Raw genomic sequence first — 17,233 nt, forward strand, 5'->3', positions numbered from 1 at the left:
TGTTTACTTATTAAAATGTTTCAGCTAATATTAAATGGCAATCTAGCAGAAGGTGTAACTTTAGCACAGGATGTTTAAACTGATTTGTCTCGTTCTCATCTGTATGCTAGGCTCTGCAGTGAATCTGAAGAGAAGCACAAATTACCCACAAGGCCCGACAGAGCAATTGCATTAGTTCTCTAATGCTTTGATGTGCCGTAAATCTGATGAAGTTCTCTTTTAAGTCTTGCATATCCTCTCAAAACACTTACTTTGTCTGCATAACAAGCCAAAGTGTTAATTATAGACTGCTGTTTAAAAGCTGTGTTTGCAACCCAATGGTTTGGTTTCTCTCTGTAAGAACACCTTATGATCGGTTTGACAGGTGCGTGCAAATGTGAGTACGCAATTATTTTAAGTGACTCGTTTGAGTCGGTCTCAACTAATTTGGGAACCTTTCTTCCCAGCGCCACATTGCAGCACCCTGCTAAGGGACCTTGAGATGCTCGGTACAGAACGTACAGTTACAGAGAGCCTCTTCTGTGATCTAAAGTGGCTGCTGTTGTCCTCTAGATTGCAGGAATTGTGCTGTCCCAGATCCTGATCTCTCAGATTCAAGATGAGATTACCTCAGTGTTGTGAGAGCGCTACGACAGAGGGGAAGAAAACGAAAGAAAGGAACTTGCAGTACTCTGACATGTTCAAGGACATCTTTTCTACAGCTACTACTGCAATATCCGGGCATGTGATATTCTTAACATGTGGTTGCCTACAGGTATACGAGTGTGATGCACTTTAATGTATTATTTACAGTCAATTATATGCCAAGTGTATATATTATTAACCGGTTTTGAACATTGACGTCAAGATTTCATCTCTTTAAATGTGAAAAGTTTGCTTATAGAATTGCGTTAAAACATAATGCATTTATTATTTTATGTTACTGTTTATCGATGAACATCAGCTCACATAAAGCAAGTCATTATGTGTCGTGTTTCCAGACCTTTAAAACACAACATTCACACACTGCTCGCCTCCCTCCCTCAGCTAACAGGAAAGAAAGAGAGTGAAGTAGTAAATCAAACAATTTCTGATCCTAAAGTCAAGGTAGGCGTAGCCACACCTCCACACAACCAGGCAAGAAGGTGTCACACTGGATTTTGTGCGAATGCAGCCAATATGCAGTGTACGTACTCGCCACTGTGGGCCATCTGTTCTGCAACCCTGTGTTGGTCAAACAGATACAGACCTTCAGCTGTCCATGAGAGACAGAGAGCAGATTGTGGGTAAAGCATTGTCCTCGTAGCTGTTTTTATAGCGCACCGCCACACACTTCAAGTGTTTCAGTCACAACTGTGACGAATTTATTTCGCTCAAAGTCCAAAGATTGGTTTTTGTATATTATTTCTTCAACACCATTTATCATAGACATGTCAGCCTATTGCTGATGTTACATACATGGATATAGATACATACATATAGATCAAAGTGTTCAGTATTAAATCAGTTATTTTTAAACTCTAATCAAAGAAATAAATGTTACATTTTTGATTTTTTTTTTTAATCAAAGGAAGCTCATTTTAAAATGTTACATCAATTTCAATATAACATTTTAGGTATTTGAAATTTCAAAATGCTATTTTTTCCCCAACAAAACATTTTTCTCTTTCTTTAAATCTCACATTTTTATGTATTTCAGCAGCATTACCACCACATTCCCACCTTTCAGTCGGGGTTCAGCCTTGTAGCACCAGTTCAACAGCTGCTACTCAATTTAGCCCAGTGGAAATCTTTTTACAACAATGTAAAAGCGATTTCAAAACCATACCAAGCTGTACAGTAACTAAATAAATGAAAGGACTTAAGACGGTTTATAAAATGTACAACAGCATTAAACCAGCTAAACAGGGTTTGGGGGCGGGGGGGTTGTTTATTGCTGAGCATCACAAATCAAGATCCAGTGGTAGTAATATTAATCATCATTTGAAGCTCTGATAAGCTAAACAATCAATATAGAATATTTATAAAAGCAAATGTTAGTTTATTTGTTTAAATATAGAAAGTGAGAGAAGGTTCATTTAGAATAACATTGTTTTCAGTCTAGCTTCAGAGTGCACAGCGCCACCACTGTCATGTAATACAAGCAATAAAAGCTTTCATTAGAAAAATGGAAATACAATTATTTGGGGAATAAAATTAAATTTTTTTGCACATAAGTTATTGCAGAAATTTGAATAATTCAATTTTACATATTTTTTCATGTCAAACTAGCTTACAGCTGTGTATTAATTATTGAATACTTGGAGTCTATAGTAAGAAAGAACTTCAATGCGAACTACAATGAGATTTGCATGAAAGGTTTCCACTCTCTTAACACTCCAAGCTCTTGATAGTGAAATCTTTTAAACCCACAATGGTTGTTTTTTTTTGTATGGGAACTGGTTTGTGCACCTCTAGTCCTGAAGTGCAAGAGCTTTCTGCATCAGACGATGGGTCAGAGGGGAGTTTGGCCTCACGGCATCGCGCTCTGCCAGAAGACATCTGGGGAAATTCAGCAGAAGACAGTGCAAAGACATGAACACAGATTCAAAGAGACTGCTGGCTGAGAGGCTAAGCTGATCAATAATGAAAGTATAACATGCTGTACAGACATGGATGTCAGTTACATAATAGGAGCATGAAAGCAGCTCGTGCTCTGTATGCAGATGGAAAGCAGTTAAAGAAAATCGGAGTGGACAGCAATCGCAACAAAACTATGTTGGACTGTCAGTGTTTCAGTGAATGAAAGATGGGGTTTTATTTCCCCTCGCACAATCTTCCGGCATATTCCCATGCAAAAACACACTGATATTGGGGGGAAAACACCCCCAAAGCACGAAGCCTGAAATCCCTGCTGCTCCTTACCTTCCCAGCTTCTGGTGGTGCTTATTCTCCGATTTCATCGCAGCATGAATAAGCAGCTGATTAAACAGATCCCTCTGAAAACAACAATACACAAACACATTATTAGACACAAACCTCTTTCAGTTGTAAAAAGACATTCTGCATTTTGTGTTAGATTGTGTTACATTTTATGTAAACTGTGACGCCTTAGAGAACGGTTCTCAGAACAAAAATAACATGAAAGAGTTCATTATTCATACACTGGTGCACTGCACTCCACATTTTCACACGGTCTGGTATGTTCATAGATAGAAAGACTGCAGCTTTTCTGCACAACACTCCTAACCTCTGACCTGTTTTTACAGCATCAAGGATTTCACTTTTGCTCAAGAAAACAAAGTATGAGCAATGATATCCAAAGATAGCAAAGCCTCGAGGCTTAAACATTTTCAGCAGTTCACTAGGAGAGCTGCAGTTTGAAATGATTTTCTTTAACAGTTAATAAATTCTTTGAGACTTACCTGTGCATCACTGCCACCTATGTCTACCATGCGATAGCGTAAAGGGTATAGTAGCTCCACAGTTTGACCGTAGTTACCCTGGTTGTACTCCAGCATAGCCTGGCACATTGGTATCCCTATAGTCCCGGCCAGCTGATGCTGCTGATTGTCTCCTGGCTCCCTGTGCAAGAAAAACACTGTTTTAAAAAAAGGAAACAACTTTTCTTATAAAAGGAGCCAAAGACACAGAGTAACAAGTTAAAAACTGTTAATGCTGCATCTCAAAGAAAGCATCAGCATTAAATATTTTGTGAGAGTACAAATCCAGGCATCTGGTTTGTCGTGCAAAAAGAAAATTAAAGCAAACATAAAGAACACATTCTGGAAAAAGACACTGTGGCTAGTTAGTTTATTTCTACATTTTTTGCTGACTTGTAAAGACACAGGAATGTTTCCCTCTCCTTTATCTTTTGTGGTAGTTTCCCTTGTGGCAGGCTCTCCATGTGTGATAGCATATTGGTGTCTAAGTCTGCCCTCCTCACACAAATGGAGACGAACTGAACAGAAGCGAGTTCAGTGAAGTGCATCTAATATTATGTGAATTTAAACACTTGTTATGTCACTGTAAGTGCATTAAAAGCTTCGAGAAGTGTGAGTCCATCTGAAATGACTTCAGAGAATGACTCTCTCAGGTTTGTCTTTGGAAAGAAAAAAAAAAAAAAGTGCTGCTGTTGCACTTATCCAAACTTCTGCGGCCCAGTCTCCTCCCTACAGCAGTCAATCTAGAGGGAAAGCTGCAAAGACCTCTGAGAAGGATTCACTTCACTGTCCTTAAGCTTTCTCAGATCAGCAAATACTCTGAGTGACTGCCTCTGACTGTATAATTACCATATGGAAAAATATGGATTAGTTTAAACTATGCAATCCTCCAAAGACCCAGGTAATAAAAAGTAACATGCTAGATGTAATTGATGCATGCTGCGTTTGAACATGCATGCAGCTCGTCTAATACACTCAAAGTAAAGCTGCGATGAGGAGAAAATTACATTTTCTTACTTAACTCACTTTCAAAGAAATCCAACACGTCTTAAGTAATAGTGAAAGCACGACAGCTTTAAGGTTTTAAATGTGAGCTGTTCTGTGGTTTGTATGCTCGACGAAACGAAGAGCACAGGCCATTATAACCTCAGAGGCATCTGCTGCAGAGGGAAGCCCCTCTCTCTGACTGTATTCACTCTATCTCACATCCTACGCTCAGTCTTGTCTCCATTTTACATAAGGCTTGTGTTGTTCTTATGTAAGCCTGACAGAGTGTTGAGGTGTGCAGTGAAGAGAAGAAATGGCACGAAACTTACTTCGCCAACTCCTGAAGGCCCTCCAGCAGACGCCGACTAGTCCCAGTCTCTTTAGCTCCCAGCGACACCATAAGGAAGTGAAGGTCATTAAACAAGGTCACGTGATCGTCAGTGTGAGGCCGAGTTACTTGGAGCAGCTCCTGCCAACGCTCCTTCACACACACTCCTGAAACATGCAGAAACACAAACACGCTAATACAGCTTGAAGGCTGCATAGTCAGCTGTAAAACAGAGCAGGAAGAAAATGTGGTCAGAGGTTCTGTTAATTACCTTAATTTCCAACAAAGCACTTTTGAGGTTCAAATTAATGAAGGATGGCAACTGAGATTATCTCACCTCATTAGCAGTTTCACTCAACACCATACTGTCTTAAATTATCTTAAATTATTTGTTCCAGTTGCCCATCAGCCCATTAGTAACACATTAGGAAATGTTGCAGCGTTTTGCCAGCTGGCATCATTTTAAACATATTCTATGAGCACAAAAAAAAAAATGCATTACTCCTGAATTTTAATCAGAGTGTGATGAGTGTCTGAGATGTATTTTTAGCATGCAGTTTGTTCTATATCTTACCGTCCATTTCCAATCTGTAAAGTAATGAGCAGGCATCTACAATGTCCAACATGGCCCCCGAGGCCTTGCAACGCCTGAAAACCTTAGTTGAACACAACACACTGTCATCACTATTCATTCTAATCACCAAAGGACATACAGACGTTTACATGCACTCGTCATGGGCATGAATGTCATGGTCATTTTGCCCTTTGTTCTTTTTCCAGGGTTTAACTAATTGTAGAGCATACATCTTTAAGGACTATAAAAAACAAGAACTGGGCCACATACATACATATACAGTATATAACTCATATTTGGTTAAATGTCACTCAATAAACCAGTTTCAAAGTGTGTTTAGGATCACTGACCCAATTGTGTATCCAAGTTTCAGCTGTCTAGCTGTTGACTTGAGGTAAAGAAGAAGTTGGAGGTAGTCCTTTAGTATCAACTGCAGGAAAACGGCCCCAGAGCTTGATGCTACCCACACCTTGACTGACAGCTGGTAGCCTATTCTAACCTTTACTTCTCCAAACTTTCCTCGTCATTGTGGTCGAACAGCTCAATCTTTGTCTTGTCTGACCATAAAACTTTTCTCCACAAGGCATTTAGCTTGTCTCTGTGGGTTCAGTTCAGTTGTGCTTGAATTTTGCAGCAGGGGCTTTGTTTCTCGGTTCATAGCGATGCTTCACTGTGGACGCTCAGCCTGGTGTTCCAGCAGCTTCCTGTTCACGGCAGGATTTTTGACAGTTTGGGGTCTTCTTCTAGACCTTAGCAAAGCTGTGACATACCTGAATAACTTTTACTTATGTACAATAGTTTTGAAGTTTGATGATCTTAGAATTTCCAGTTGTTTAGAAATGGCTCAGAGAGACCTTTCCAACTTGTGTGAATCTACACGAGTTCCTTGGACTTTCCCATTGCTCTGAGCATTGACCAATTCAGCGCGTGATGTCGAGCAAATAATTTGTATGCTGTAAGTTAACAGGTCTTCACCTTGTCAAATTACCAGACAATGTACGACCTTCAGTACCCCTTATTAATAGACTTAAGTGAGTGTATTTTTTTTTTGACAACTTTATTTATAATTTTCCAATATGACAAAAGTACAGAAAAATATAACTCAAATTGCGATTAAACACTGCCATTGTGAAACTGGTTACACCAGTGGCAAACCAGTTGGATGCAGGAAAATGTGTAATCTATGGGCACATACAAAAAAAAGTACTATCATGTGAACAAGGCAAAAAAAACAAAAACAAACGAACAGAAAAAAAACAAAAAATATTTAAATATTTGAGCCTGTACGTATGATTCTGACCTTTGATGGATTAGAAAAAAATCTAAACTAAAATCCAACTTTTAAGCCAAATTCTTGTTTTTAAATATTTAAAGGTGTATCCACCTAACACTTCAAAGAAAGTCAGCCAAGAATTACCATGACATCCGTGTCCATGATGACTGAACACAACGTCTGACCACGTTGTGTACAGATCAGAGAAATTAAGTAAAGAAAAGAAAAAAACGAGATGCTGAACTTTGCTGATGTGAATTTCAGAATTTCTTTTGCGTTCAAACTTTTAGCTGAGAAGTATTATTCTAAAGGTGCAGGACATCAAAGAGATGTACTTTCAAATTGTCTCTCTTATTTTTGGAGTATCACGAAATATAATCCGCTTTGGCTGTTGACACTGAAATGAGTGTGGGTGGTTCCTTGGCTCTGACATATGAATATGGATTTGACTTTCATTTTTGTTCACGCTTACCTTCTTGACTCACAACGAGCACATCAAACTGCATTAGTCTGCGTCTCTTGTGTAGTGCTGTGCAGTGGCGTATGCGTGACTCTGGAAATTACTAAGAGTATGTACTCAGACAGCTATAGTATTAAAGTTTAGATGCAAACTTTCAACAGAAACCAACCTGAGTGTCGTATATTTGCAGAGCAGCTTCGTGTTGCCTCTGTGGAGGAGGTGAAGAAGACAAATTTGAATAACTTGAGCACTGAGAAATGGGCAACGTGGATAAATTGAGTTGCCCAAATGCAAACACAAATTAATCTTACAATATAATCAACCCCAGGCTTCAAATTACCTATGGGAGACAATATCATAAATACATTCTCCACAAACACTGTGACTGCCAGCTTTCCGCTTGACTGAAAAACCCATTATCATCTTTACCTTCTCGATGAAAAATAGAGCCCAGTGCCAATAGTTATGACTGGCCAGCATGTCAGTTACCTGGAATTAAACATTACAGAGTTCAAATACTTTTCCCGGGGCTATTTGGATATGTAATATAATTCAGTCGTCTATGGAACAGATTACTTGTATGCGATTAATCAAAAACAGAAAAGACCAAAGTCATCGTACCTCCCAGTCTTTCTCTCTACTTTCCATGAACTTCAAGCCTTTGTCCAACTCTGCCTTCATCTCACAAACATGGGCTACAGAGTGGACTGACCAAGCATCGTCGGGAGTTAGAGCGAGCCCCTTCACAAGAGAGTTTGCCGGTTCGAAGCAAGAAGAAGCAATGAACGTGTTGATAAGTAACTAGATCTAAAACGACCAATCCAAAATAACTGCATTCTAAACACTCAACATGATGTTCCCCAATCTTTTCAGCGACCCTCATATCATACTTTGTATGCATTACACGCTGAGTTTTGAAGGGTCTGCTGTTTATTCCTGTAGGTCTCTGACAGCAAATTACTTGCAGAGTTGAACTAACGAAATCAGAAAAGGGACCGAGAGTCCAAAACCCCCTGCTACAATAATGGCAACAGCTTGAATAACAGCAGAGAAGAAAATCTCACCTCCATGGCTACTTTCTCAGCCTGGTCATAGAAACGAGTTTCCAGGAGACCAAAGGAATATAGTCCATTTAGGTAGCTGAGAGCAGGTATGTGCACACGTACGTACACACAAAAACAAAGTAAACAAATAAATTAAAAAAAAAAAAAGAAGATCTAATATGGCTCATTTCAGACAGTGAATTTACAAACGAGCTACACCAATGCACAGCATACTGGAAATATTTATATTATTTCAAACTTTGAATCATGCAAAGCTACTCTGGCAGAGTGAAAGAACATCCTAACAGTTTGAAAGCATACATGCACACTTTAAACAAAAATACTAAGCACTGCACAACTACTTACTGTAAACAAGCCTCATTAGCTTACACGCTGTATGTTTTGCAGGTATGCATCCATACTGTCCCAATGCATGGCATCAATGTTTAGATTGACAAACAAACAAAAATCTCTGGTGACATTAAGCCGTCTTTTGTACCTGGACAAAGGCATGTGTGGTTTCCAGTGGGGAAGCACCCTGGCCACTGAGTCCCTCATTTGCATTTGGGCTCCCATGTAGAAATAAGCATCATGTGCAAACTTGAGGGCCAACATATCAGTTGGGTGGTCTAGCAGAATATCTTCCCATGCCTCACAGGCTTTCGGAAAATTTCTGCAAGACAAATGTGTCGGTTTAAAAAAAAAAGAAAGAAAAGAAGAGCGAGTTCAGGGAACGTTGATCGGTACCTGGAGAATCACAAATGTCAATATGCTTTGTGAGCAGATTAGAGGGACTTGGAAAGTATCGCAAAGACAATGCTGAGAGCCAAAATGGCTCCTCGATATTACAGTATAGCTGACTATACCCCGGGGAAATAAGACAATGAATATAAAATTCAAATATTACTTGTTGGACTGTGACTGAAATTTTACAGAAGAGCTTGGCAGACAATCTGTAGTAAGAGAGTGTATCACGTAAGGCCAGGCAAATAACTTAGGGAATGAATATCACCTGATAAAACAAAAAAAACAAAACAAAAAACACTTGTACTTCTGTGTTATATATAAAAAAAAACACAAGTTCAACCTATTTCTTCTGGCTCAATGAAACTCATTTCGACTCAGACTTCAACTACAGACCCCAGTGACAGATAAGATTAAATATGTAAGAGTCTCTCTTAGCATACAACTCTGAGAATGATTAAGTTACTTCATTTTAAAGTCATTACATCAGGATTTTGTACAGATTTATAACAGAAATATTTTTGATAGCATTAAATAATTAACCCTTAAAATAATTTTGATAAAACCAGTTTTGTGCACATAAAAAAAAAAACTGTTGCAGTGTGCAGGGCTCTTGGATAAGGGACGCTAAAACTAACCACATTTTATGCTTTTAAAAAATAAGTGTTTGTGTGCTGTCAATTATTGAGGTTTTTGTTTGATTGATTGATTTTACATTTGTTATGTATTTCAATCATAAACATGCTTTTCAATCAGTTTCCTGTGAATTCACAACCACTTTGAACATTTAGAGAATTGGGTTTGCTGACTGATACAGGTTTCATATCGTCATCATGGGTTTATTGAGGCCTTCTGAGCAGGAAAACATTCAAAGATAAATTTGGCTCAAACACAACCCAATGAAGCACGGGCTGCTTTGTGACTGCGTCTCCTGCTGTGGCGGTCTGGCTCTGGACCTTACCCGTGTGAGAAGAGCTCCATGGCTTTGACATGGAGTCTCTCTCTGGAAGTGATGTCCTGGCTGTTGGCAAGTTCCACCGTCCTCCTCACAGCACTTGACAGACGCTCATCCAGCCTGGTGGAGCTTGTTGTTGCCACTAGCTCCAGGCCTGTACTTATCACATGCCCCATAACTACAGGAAAAACAAATAACAGCTGTCTTTTCTTTCTGGAGGTTTCCGCAGCTGCAGTTCTCATGGGGAACGAATCACATGCACTTGTAAAGTTTTGCCTTTGGACTTAAGTAAAATATTACAGGAGCTTCTTGGTTCCATTTCTGTTTATTTGCAACATGAGATGAAGAATAAGAGTTGTTTATCTCCACTGTATGCCCCTGATACGAATGAGTGCAAGCAGCCAGCATTTTAAAGGGTGTCTATTGTCAGCAATGGTAAACTTGGAAGACCTCAAATTGTTTTTCTTATGTAACCAGACATTAGGATCAATCAATTCAATCAACGTGTGTGTTTACAGCAGCTAAACTAAAAAGCAGCTTGCAAGTTCTGAGGAGAATCAATAAGTGTTGAACTTGCACAAAGGAGGGTAAAGTCATTTGCATGAACAACAACTAAATGCTTGATCAGAGCTCAAACTGACAGCTGACGCCTCCCAGCTACACACAACACTGAAATAATCTGAAGTGACTGACCTCTAACATGTTTATTTAAAGAGTAGTAGCCACATTTAATTGTTTTTCCTTGCAGCGTATAAACTAATCAGACATCTCAGGGTTTCTTTAGTCTTATTTTGTTGTTTTCCTTATTTCCATATTTATCAGAAGCATAGTTAACCCCACATATAGTTACCAAAATTTGGGTCAGCTGCCTGGACAGCAGAAATGCATCCTTCAATTCCTCCCAAGCTGTCATCGTTCCTCCACTTCACGTACTGGGGGGTTAAAACACAATTTAGATCTTAAACAGCCTGAAACACCCACGGTGTGCAAACTGCGTGCAAACTGCGTGTGCATGTGGAACAGGTGTTTTCGGGTGTTAGGTAGGCTACCTGCGTGAGTATGGCGTCATACATTTTACAAGCCTCATTACTGCTGGTGGACAATGTAAGCCCCTCCGCCCTCCATGCCTGCAAGAAACGGGAGCATAATGGTGCAGACGTTAATGCTGGGTTTCAGTGTGTTTGCATGACAAACATGCTGTTGTCTCGTCGGCTTGAGCAACCTGAGGTTAAAGATTCATCGAGTAAAGGCAGCCAATTTCATTTCAGTGTTACCCAGAGCTTAAATAAATCTACTTGTTATTGTAAAAGTTCCGGACACTTATCAATACTGGACATGTAACTTATCGAGGTTTGCCTGCTTTATGCCCCTGCATGAATATTTTTCTGTAAACTAACAGTTTTATCCTTTTTTCCCCACTTTAAATATACATATCTCAATAATACAAACTATGTTTCTCAATCCTTACTGCCACTTAGTTATTGCAACAAATAAAGAGAAAGTGTCGCTTTCTGTTCTTCATCCTTCTTTAAAGTTTCTTTCTCTCTCCGAGTCACTGACCTGGCAGTCCCTGAAGCTTGAGGAAATCATTTCTAAATCTTCAGCTTCTCCACCTACACGGGAAAAAAAAAAACCTGCTGGTGGGTCAACGTCTCGGTCAATAAAAAAGAAAAAAAGAAAAACGGGCCGGAAGTTTGCCCCTCCGTTGACACTCTTTCAAAATAAGTGCACGAGTAGCGTTTAGAAAGTCTACGCCAGAATGTTTTCAGAAAGCATGCGCTTTATTTTGTTAACTGACCTGCTATTTACGAGTCCACAAGATTATTTAATGTTAAAAACATTTTCCCCACATTCCGTTTGCTTTACTTAAAGAACCTGCTGCCTTTATCGGTTACGGAGGAGAAACTATCCTCGGTGGCTACAAGAATTATCAGACGGGGAGTCTTAATAATGTTGTAGGATTTATCTTGGCTTTTGCTTGAGAAATTTAATTTTTCACAGATGACAGGACCATTCAACAGGCAGGGGGCATCAAACGTATTAAATGTACAATTCTGGGTTTTTGATGTCTGACACCAAGGCACTAAAAATCTATTTTCCCCACCTCTGCTGAGAAGATTACATTTCAGCCCCCACCCCTCTTTATTCTCCCTCATGCAAGTCCCCCAATTTCATGGAAGCGCAGCAATAAAATATCAGGTAATTTTAAGATGCCTGGGTTCCATCACGGTGCCCGCTACAGCTTCTTTGGCAAGTTAAAAGGCAGGTAGAAGTTAAGATTGAAGTTAAATGCGTTTCAAAATATACAGGAAAAGCACAGATAATACCATATGAACAGTATTCTACTACTTCTTTAAATCTATGCAGTCCCACCACATTATATAGCCTGCCTATTTGCATTTAGGAATTAATTCCTTTCTGCTACTGTACTTTGTGTTCTCGGTAGAAAGCCTCCGCTAATCCTTTATTAAGCCTGGGCTTGTAATGAAAGCAGAGAAAAAGTCACAGTAACATCTCAGGCTGGCTAAGGTGGAATGAAAGGTTTAAAAATAATAATCTCTTGCTCATAACTATAAGACATTCAATTAAAAAGTTTGATTTTAGAGGACAAACACGTAAAAGAACTGCATCGTTTATTGCCGTCTTCAGCATACATCCAACACCCCTATGAATTTTAGCTACATGAAGCATTTACATTACAAGTCGTTTGTCGACAGAGTAGTTTTAAAAATTAGGATTCACTTTCTTTACATATGATACAATTTGCACAGGTTAATAAATATCAATACAATCATGTCAACCTTGGAACACACAATCTAAAACAACAACCCATAAAATTGTGTAATATTCACAGCTCCAAACAAGTCATAAATATAGCCTCTGACATTTCTACACTGTAAAACAGTGCCCACCTGGATTTGTACAGTTGGCAAAGAGGCCTACTAGTCCGCCAAGGATGTCTAACGGATAAACCAAACCAATATTCTCATTCAATGCAGCTTGTGCAGTTCTTTAGGGTCCCATTTATGTGTAGTTTGGGGACCTGCTGTAGAAAAGTGTTGTTTTAAAAAAAGAGCTCCAGTGGAACACACAGATGTGATTATTGGATACCTCAAAAAAAATCTAAACAAAAAAAACAACTTAAGTTTATAGAATGGAAATGAAAAGGCATCTTTTTCAAAGCTAAAGTATTAACACTGCAGTATATAGTTGTGTAGTGTTCTCTCTTCCCCACAGTAAGTCCTCCCGTACTAACAACAGTAACATCAGGTCGTTAGTAACATCCCATTGTTAATACAGTCCATCCCGAGGATTGTTTCTACTGTTTAACAAAGCAGGAACCAAAATGTGAACAAATACTTGTAAACGTTAACGGTCAGTGTGATACACAGCCAATGAGAGCTCACAGAGAGACCCATCATCATCATCAACTCATGTGAAATGCTTAAATATTTGCATCCAAGTCTTCTATGTGCCTGAAGCCATAATTCCTGACATGCAGCGGCATGTATGCGAGATACAAAAGAGATATGCGAGATAATGAGATTCTGGGCACTCTCCTGTGAATACAAATAAAATTAAAACAAAACCATTTTTTTTAACTGTTAAAAGCAAAACATGATAATAAATACATAAACATGGACATATTTAATGGATTCATAGTGGTGACAGACTCTGCAGGGGGAAAGGAAAGAAAACAACAACCCCGGAGCCTTTTATGATGCATTTGTGGTTTCTGAAGGATGCTGATGTGAGTTTGTCACTAGGGAGAAAAAAGGCAGCTTCAGCAGAGTCCGTTCTACAGTCGGACTGAAAAGAGCGAGCCAGGAGACCTTGCTCTGACATTTAAAACACACCTCTGCAGCACTAAGACCGAGGACCCTCATCTACTGAAAATGGGACTCGATTATACCCCCTCCCATTTTTGTTTTTACAATTCCTGTACATCAGCAGGACCAATCTTCATTCTTCCCTTTAAATAGTGGAGAACAAAGTCTTTAAACGCTCTCCTAACCCCCCGCCACAATTTTCAAGGTTGAGATGTTAAAGTTGTGAATATACACACCACGTCTCCACCCACAGACTGAGACAGCAAGCATAACTGCAAAGTGATTAACATGTACTGCCTTTGGGCAGGGGATATGTAAACGCTGCAGACTGCTCCAACATCACAGGCAGCCGTAGTGTACATATTATGTTGTTGGGGTTCTTCACACATTGGCTGCTCTAGGTGTGACAGTTTTAGGCCAAATGCCTGTGTCAAAGTTCAGCAGATATATCCACATCAAAGACGCCCACGTGAGACTGAGACCGCCTACGAGCAGTCGAAAACTTGAAATGATTCCCCTCACATCAAGCCCAGTTGAGGTTAAAGCCTTTAGAGAGCATAACAGCCTCCAGGTCCTTGTCTTCCTCCTTCTCTCGAAGTCTCTGCTCCTCCAGGAGAGCAACCAGGGCATCTCGTTGCTCCACCACTTCCAACATCTCATTCAGGATCTGCTTCTCCTCAGCCAGTTCCTTCTCAGATTTCAGGTGGTCTGAAAGAAGCCCGTGCAAATTTGAAAACAAAGAGACGTTATGCAGATATGAACGCTGGGAGCTCATTTGTATAGCCCGTCAGCTAATTTGCATTCGAGCATTCACCTTCCACGGCCATCCGTTCCCTGAGTTCCTGCTGCAGTCGGCTCTGTCTGTCCTCCAGCTCCAACTCTCTGGCGCTTGGGGACAGAAAGTAAGAAGGGAGACTGGCTTAGTTAGTGTCACTAATGAGCTATAGCTTTCGACATCTACATTATTCATCAGACTATTCATTTATCTATGTAGCATTTCATTAAAGAATATACTATCTGGCTGAAAAAAAGATGGGCTATTAATCTAAAAGCTTTTGGTAAGCAATGATGAGATGATACTGGATAATTTAAGGGCCAAAATTAAAGCAGTAAAGTTGGTTTTCCTACATTTTTATAAATGTATTGAAAAAGCGGTCACATATCAGCAGATGAAAAATAAGTGACTTCATAGCAGGGGAATCAACATCACACTCATAATATTACTATTTATAAAATAAGGAGGTAATAAATCTCTGCTTCTGTCAAGAGAAACATAACTTATAAACCTTAAGAAAGACATTTTACATATTTAGGCATTTATGATATTACACTTATAAAGTAATCTGACGCTGGAATGCATTTTGATCACCCGGCAACCTTCGGGAAGACTGGCTGCAACTTTTGGTTTTTTTAACCCAACTTAAGGGTAAAAATAAACATTTATGACAACATATGTGCAACTGGACTCATTCAATTTATAGATGCATCTTGTTAACCTATGAAAATGAGATGCTAACTTAGCACACCACCCTCTCATCCATGCACGGTCACTTCTGAAAAGAAGGATCCCTTTAAAACTGTAGTTCCCGAACCAGCTGGTGAGAATACAGTGACGTGGTCTGTTATTTACAAACCTATAATTCTTACTCAGCCAACTACTGACATTTTCTAAAGATCGATTTTCCATCTGTACAGTGCACATTAGTGAAATTTGCCATCATACGTGTACCTACATAAAAAGAAGAAGCTGACATATGAACCAGTGACAACCAAGTTTTACTTACAATATCATGAGTTCGGACTCGTAGCGGACTAGGGCATTTTTCTCCTGCACCAGCTTGAACCACTCTTGCATTAGTTTAGGATCGTCTTTCTTACCCATACCTGGATGGAAGGAGGAAGCACAGAGCAGCAGTGAGACTCCAGGTGGCTGCGGCACGACACTCATGTCACAGAGACGAGGACTGACACAGGCAATGCAATGACAGCCAAGCCAGGATGTCCTTACTGAGGGATGGTGAGGTGGAAGAATGGATTCGACATCGACGTGATTGGCCGTGCCATACCTAACGATGGCACTCAGAAGGTGAGGAGGAGCTACAGGACTCAAATTTGGCATGTGTGCACATAGAAACACACACAATCCACACACAAACACATACAGACAATACCTGTTGTTGTGAAGCTGAGAGTTTGTGTTACCCAGTTTGGTCTTTTCGACAGACGTAGCTACTTTCTGAGCAACTCCTATATGTTTTTTGGCAAGTGTGAGTAATAATAAAAAATTCACAAGTCTACCAATCAATAGCTAAGATATTAGAGAGAAATAAATCCAAGGACCTATGGAAATATTTCATCTTCCCCTGTCCACATATTGACCGACCAGCTGAAATGAAATCCTTTCAGATCCTATTCATGCTCGGTGGTTTTATGGGTACAAAATAGGCGTGAATTATTCTGCAGTCTTTACATATTCAATAACGTACTGAAGTGTTATAGGAGGACTTATCACTGAGACCAGTAGAGAAGTTCCCTCTATTCATCCTGCCACAGAGACGAGCATATTTAGTGCTGCTGGCATCATGCATTGCAGTCAGAGCGCAGAGCAGCTGCACACTTCTCCTGCAGTCCCACTTAACTATGCAGAGAAGACCAGTGTATGGGGCATGCTTAGGAAAGGTCTGCTGCTGGGGCGATGCACCCTTTCATTTATCTGACTGCAGCAGGTGGAGCCAAGCGGTCTTGATGAAACACCAGAAGGCGAACCTTGATGCAGCGTGACATACTTAGCTGGGGAAGAGGAGGCTCTTGCACAACGAAAAGAAAAAAAAACATTGTACACACATAAATAGCATGGCTGTGGTCTCGGGCACTGGCTGCTGCTAATTGACAGACAAGGGACAGAGAGAGAGGCAGAGCTGGAGGAGAGCTGCTCACACTTAGAGCGATGCAACATGAGAAGACGAAAACACGAAGCCTGATTTACCAGACCTATTCTACAATGGGAGCTTTTCTTCTTCCTTAACTTCTTCTGTCTGTTCCACTGACACCACCCTTCAGCCAAGGCTCCCATCACAAAACAAACAAGGACAAAAACAACATGCCTTTCTTTTTGGGGGGGGATTTTTTTCTCTTCACATGGATTGAAAGCTTCACTGACCGAACCACGTGGCCCACTCATGTTTAAGACTTACATAAGGCTGGAATTTTACAACAAATCATCACACCATGCAAGTTTCTTGCTGACAGGCCAGTCAGGTGTCAGGTGGTCATTGCTCAGTTTGAACATTTTATGATTGCATGACATTGTAAAGATTTTATCAAAGGATAAGCCAGAAAATCCAACCAAAACATGCTGCTGATTAGAGTCACGCTGTGGCTGAGTAGTTACTAAGTTACTGCAGTAGTACTTAGATGGTCTAAACTTTCTACATTATTGTATTAAAATAGGTTGAAAGGTGATTTCTTTATTTAAAAAAGAAAAATGCACCACAGTCTTCAATATTCTGTTTTTCTGATATGGCATTTTCTGAAAATGAGCATTACACAGGAAAGACATAATCCATTACAGCTAGCAAAGAAGTATGCTATTAGCTAAATCTTGATATTAAATTACTCCCACAGTAAAACACCTGTTC

At 39.8% G+C, this 17,233-nt stretch overlaps 3 protein-coding genes across 26 annotated transcripts in view; 1 reads left to right on the forward strand and 2 right to left on the reverse strand.

Moving 5' to 3' along the window:
• Positions 1-6,552, forward strand: part of tspan33b (tetraspanin 33b) — a 23,121-nt gene extending 16,569 nt beyond the window's left edge. For both annotated transcript variants that reach the window (XM_040025081.1, XM_040025082.1), the window contains one exon: positions 553-6,552. In XM_040025081.1, the coding sequence (XP_039881015.1) occupies positions 553-621 (69 nt within the window). In that variant the 3' untranslated portion in view covers positions 622-6,552. The remainder of the gene's footprint in view (positions 1-552) is intronic.
• Positions 1,313-12,268, reverse strand: ttc38 (tetratricopeptide repeat domain 38). Of its 2 annotated transcripts, none has more exons than XM_040025078.1 (14): positions 11,326-12,268; positions 10,815-10,892; positions 10,616-10,697; positions 9,772-9,943; positions 8,566-8,739; positions 8,088-8,163; positions 7,645-7,764; positions 7,453-7,512; positions 7,193-7,231; positions 5,291-5,372; positions 4,718-4,883; positions 3,384-3,543; positions 2,884-2,957; positions 1,313-2,520 (listed from the first exon to the last, which is right to left on the reverse strand). In XM_040025078.1, exons 1-14 carry the CDS (start codon positions 11,353-11,355, stop codon positions 2,433-2,435), a joined length of 1,401 nt encoding a protein of 466 aa, XP_039881012.1. In that variant the 5' UTR covers positions 11,356-12,268; the 3' UTR covers positions 1,313-2,432. The 2 variants fall into 2 exon arrangements, with proteins under 2 accessions (XP_039881012.1, XP_039881013.1); XM_040025079.1 differs by lacking the exon at positions 11,326-12,268 and adding an exon at positions 11,234-11,258.
• Positions 12,269-12,381: 113 nt separating this feature from the next.
• The window catches only part of mical3a (microtubule associated monooxygenase, calponin and LIM domain containing 3a), an 81,843-nt gene continuing 76,991 nt past the window's right edge, over positions 12,382-17,233 (reverse strand). For all 22 annotated transcript variants that reach the window (XM_040025049.1, XM_040025051.1, XM_040025060.1 and 19 more), the window contains 3 exons: positions 15,380-15,479; positions 14,410-14,483; positions 12,382-14,303 (listed from right to left, as the gene is read on the reverse strand). In XM_040025049.1, coding sequence (XP_039880983.1) covers positions 14,119-14,303; positions 14,410-14,483; positions 15,380-15,479 — 359 coding nt within the window. In that variant the 3' untranslated portion in view covers positions 12,382-14,118. The remainder of the gene's footprint in view (positions 14,304-14,409; positions 14,484-15,379; positions 15,480-17,233) is intronic.

Source organism: Simochromis diagramma, unplaced genomic scaffold (assembly GCF_900408965.1).
Source record: "Simochromis diagramma unplaced genomic scaffold, fSimDia1.1 OVJJ01000293.1, whole genome shotgun sequence".
In the NCBI taxonomy this organism is placed as follows: Eukaryota; Metazoa; Chordata; class Actinopteri; order Cichliformes; family Cichlidae; genus Simochromis; species Simochromis diagramma.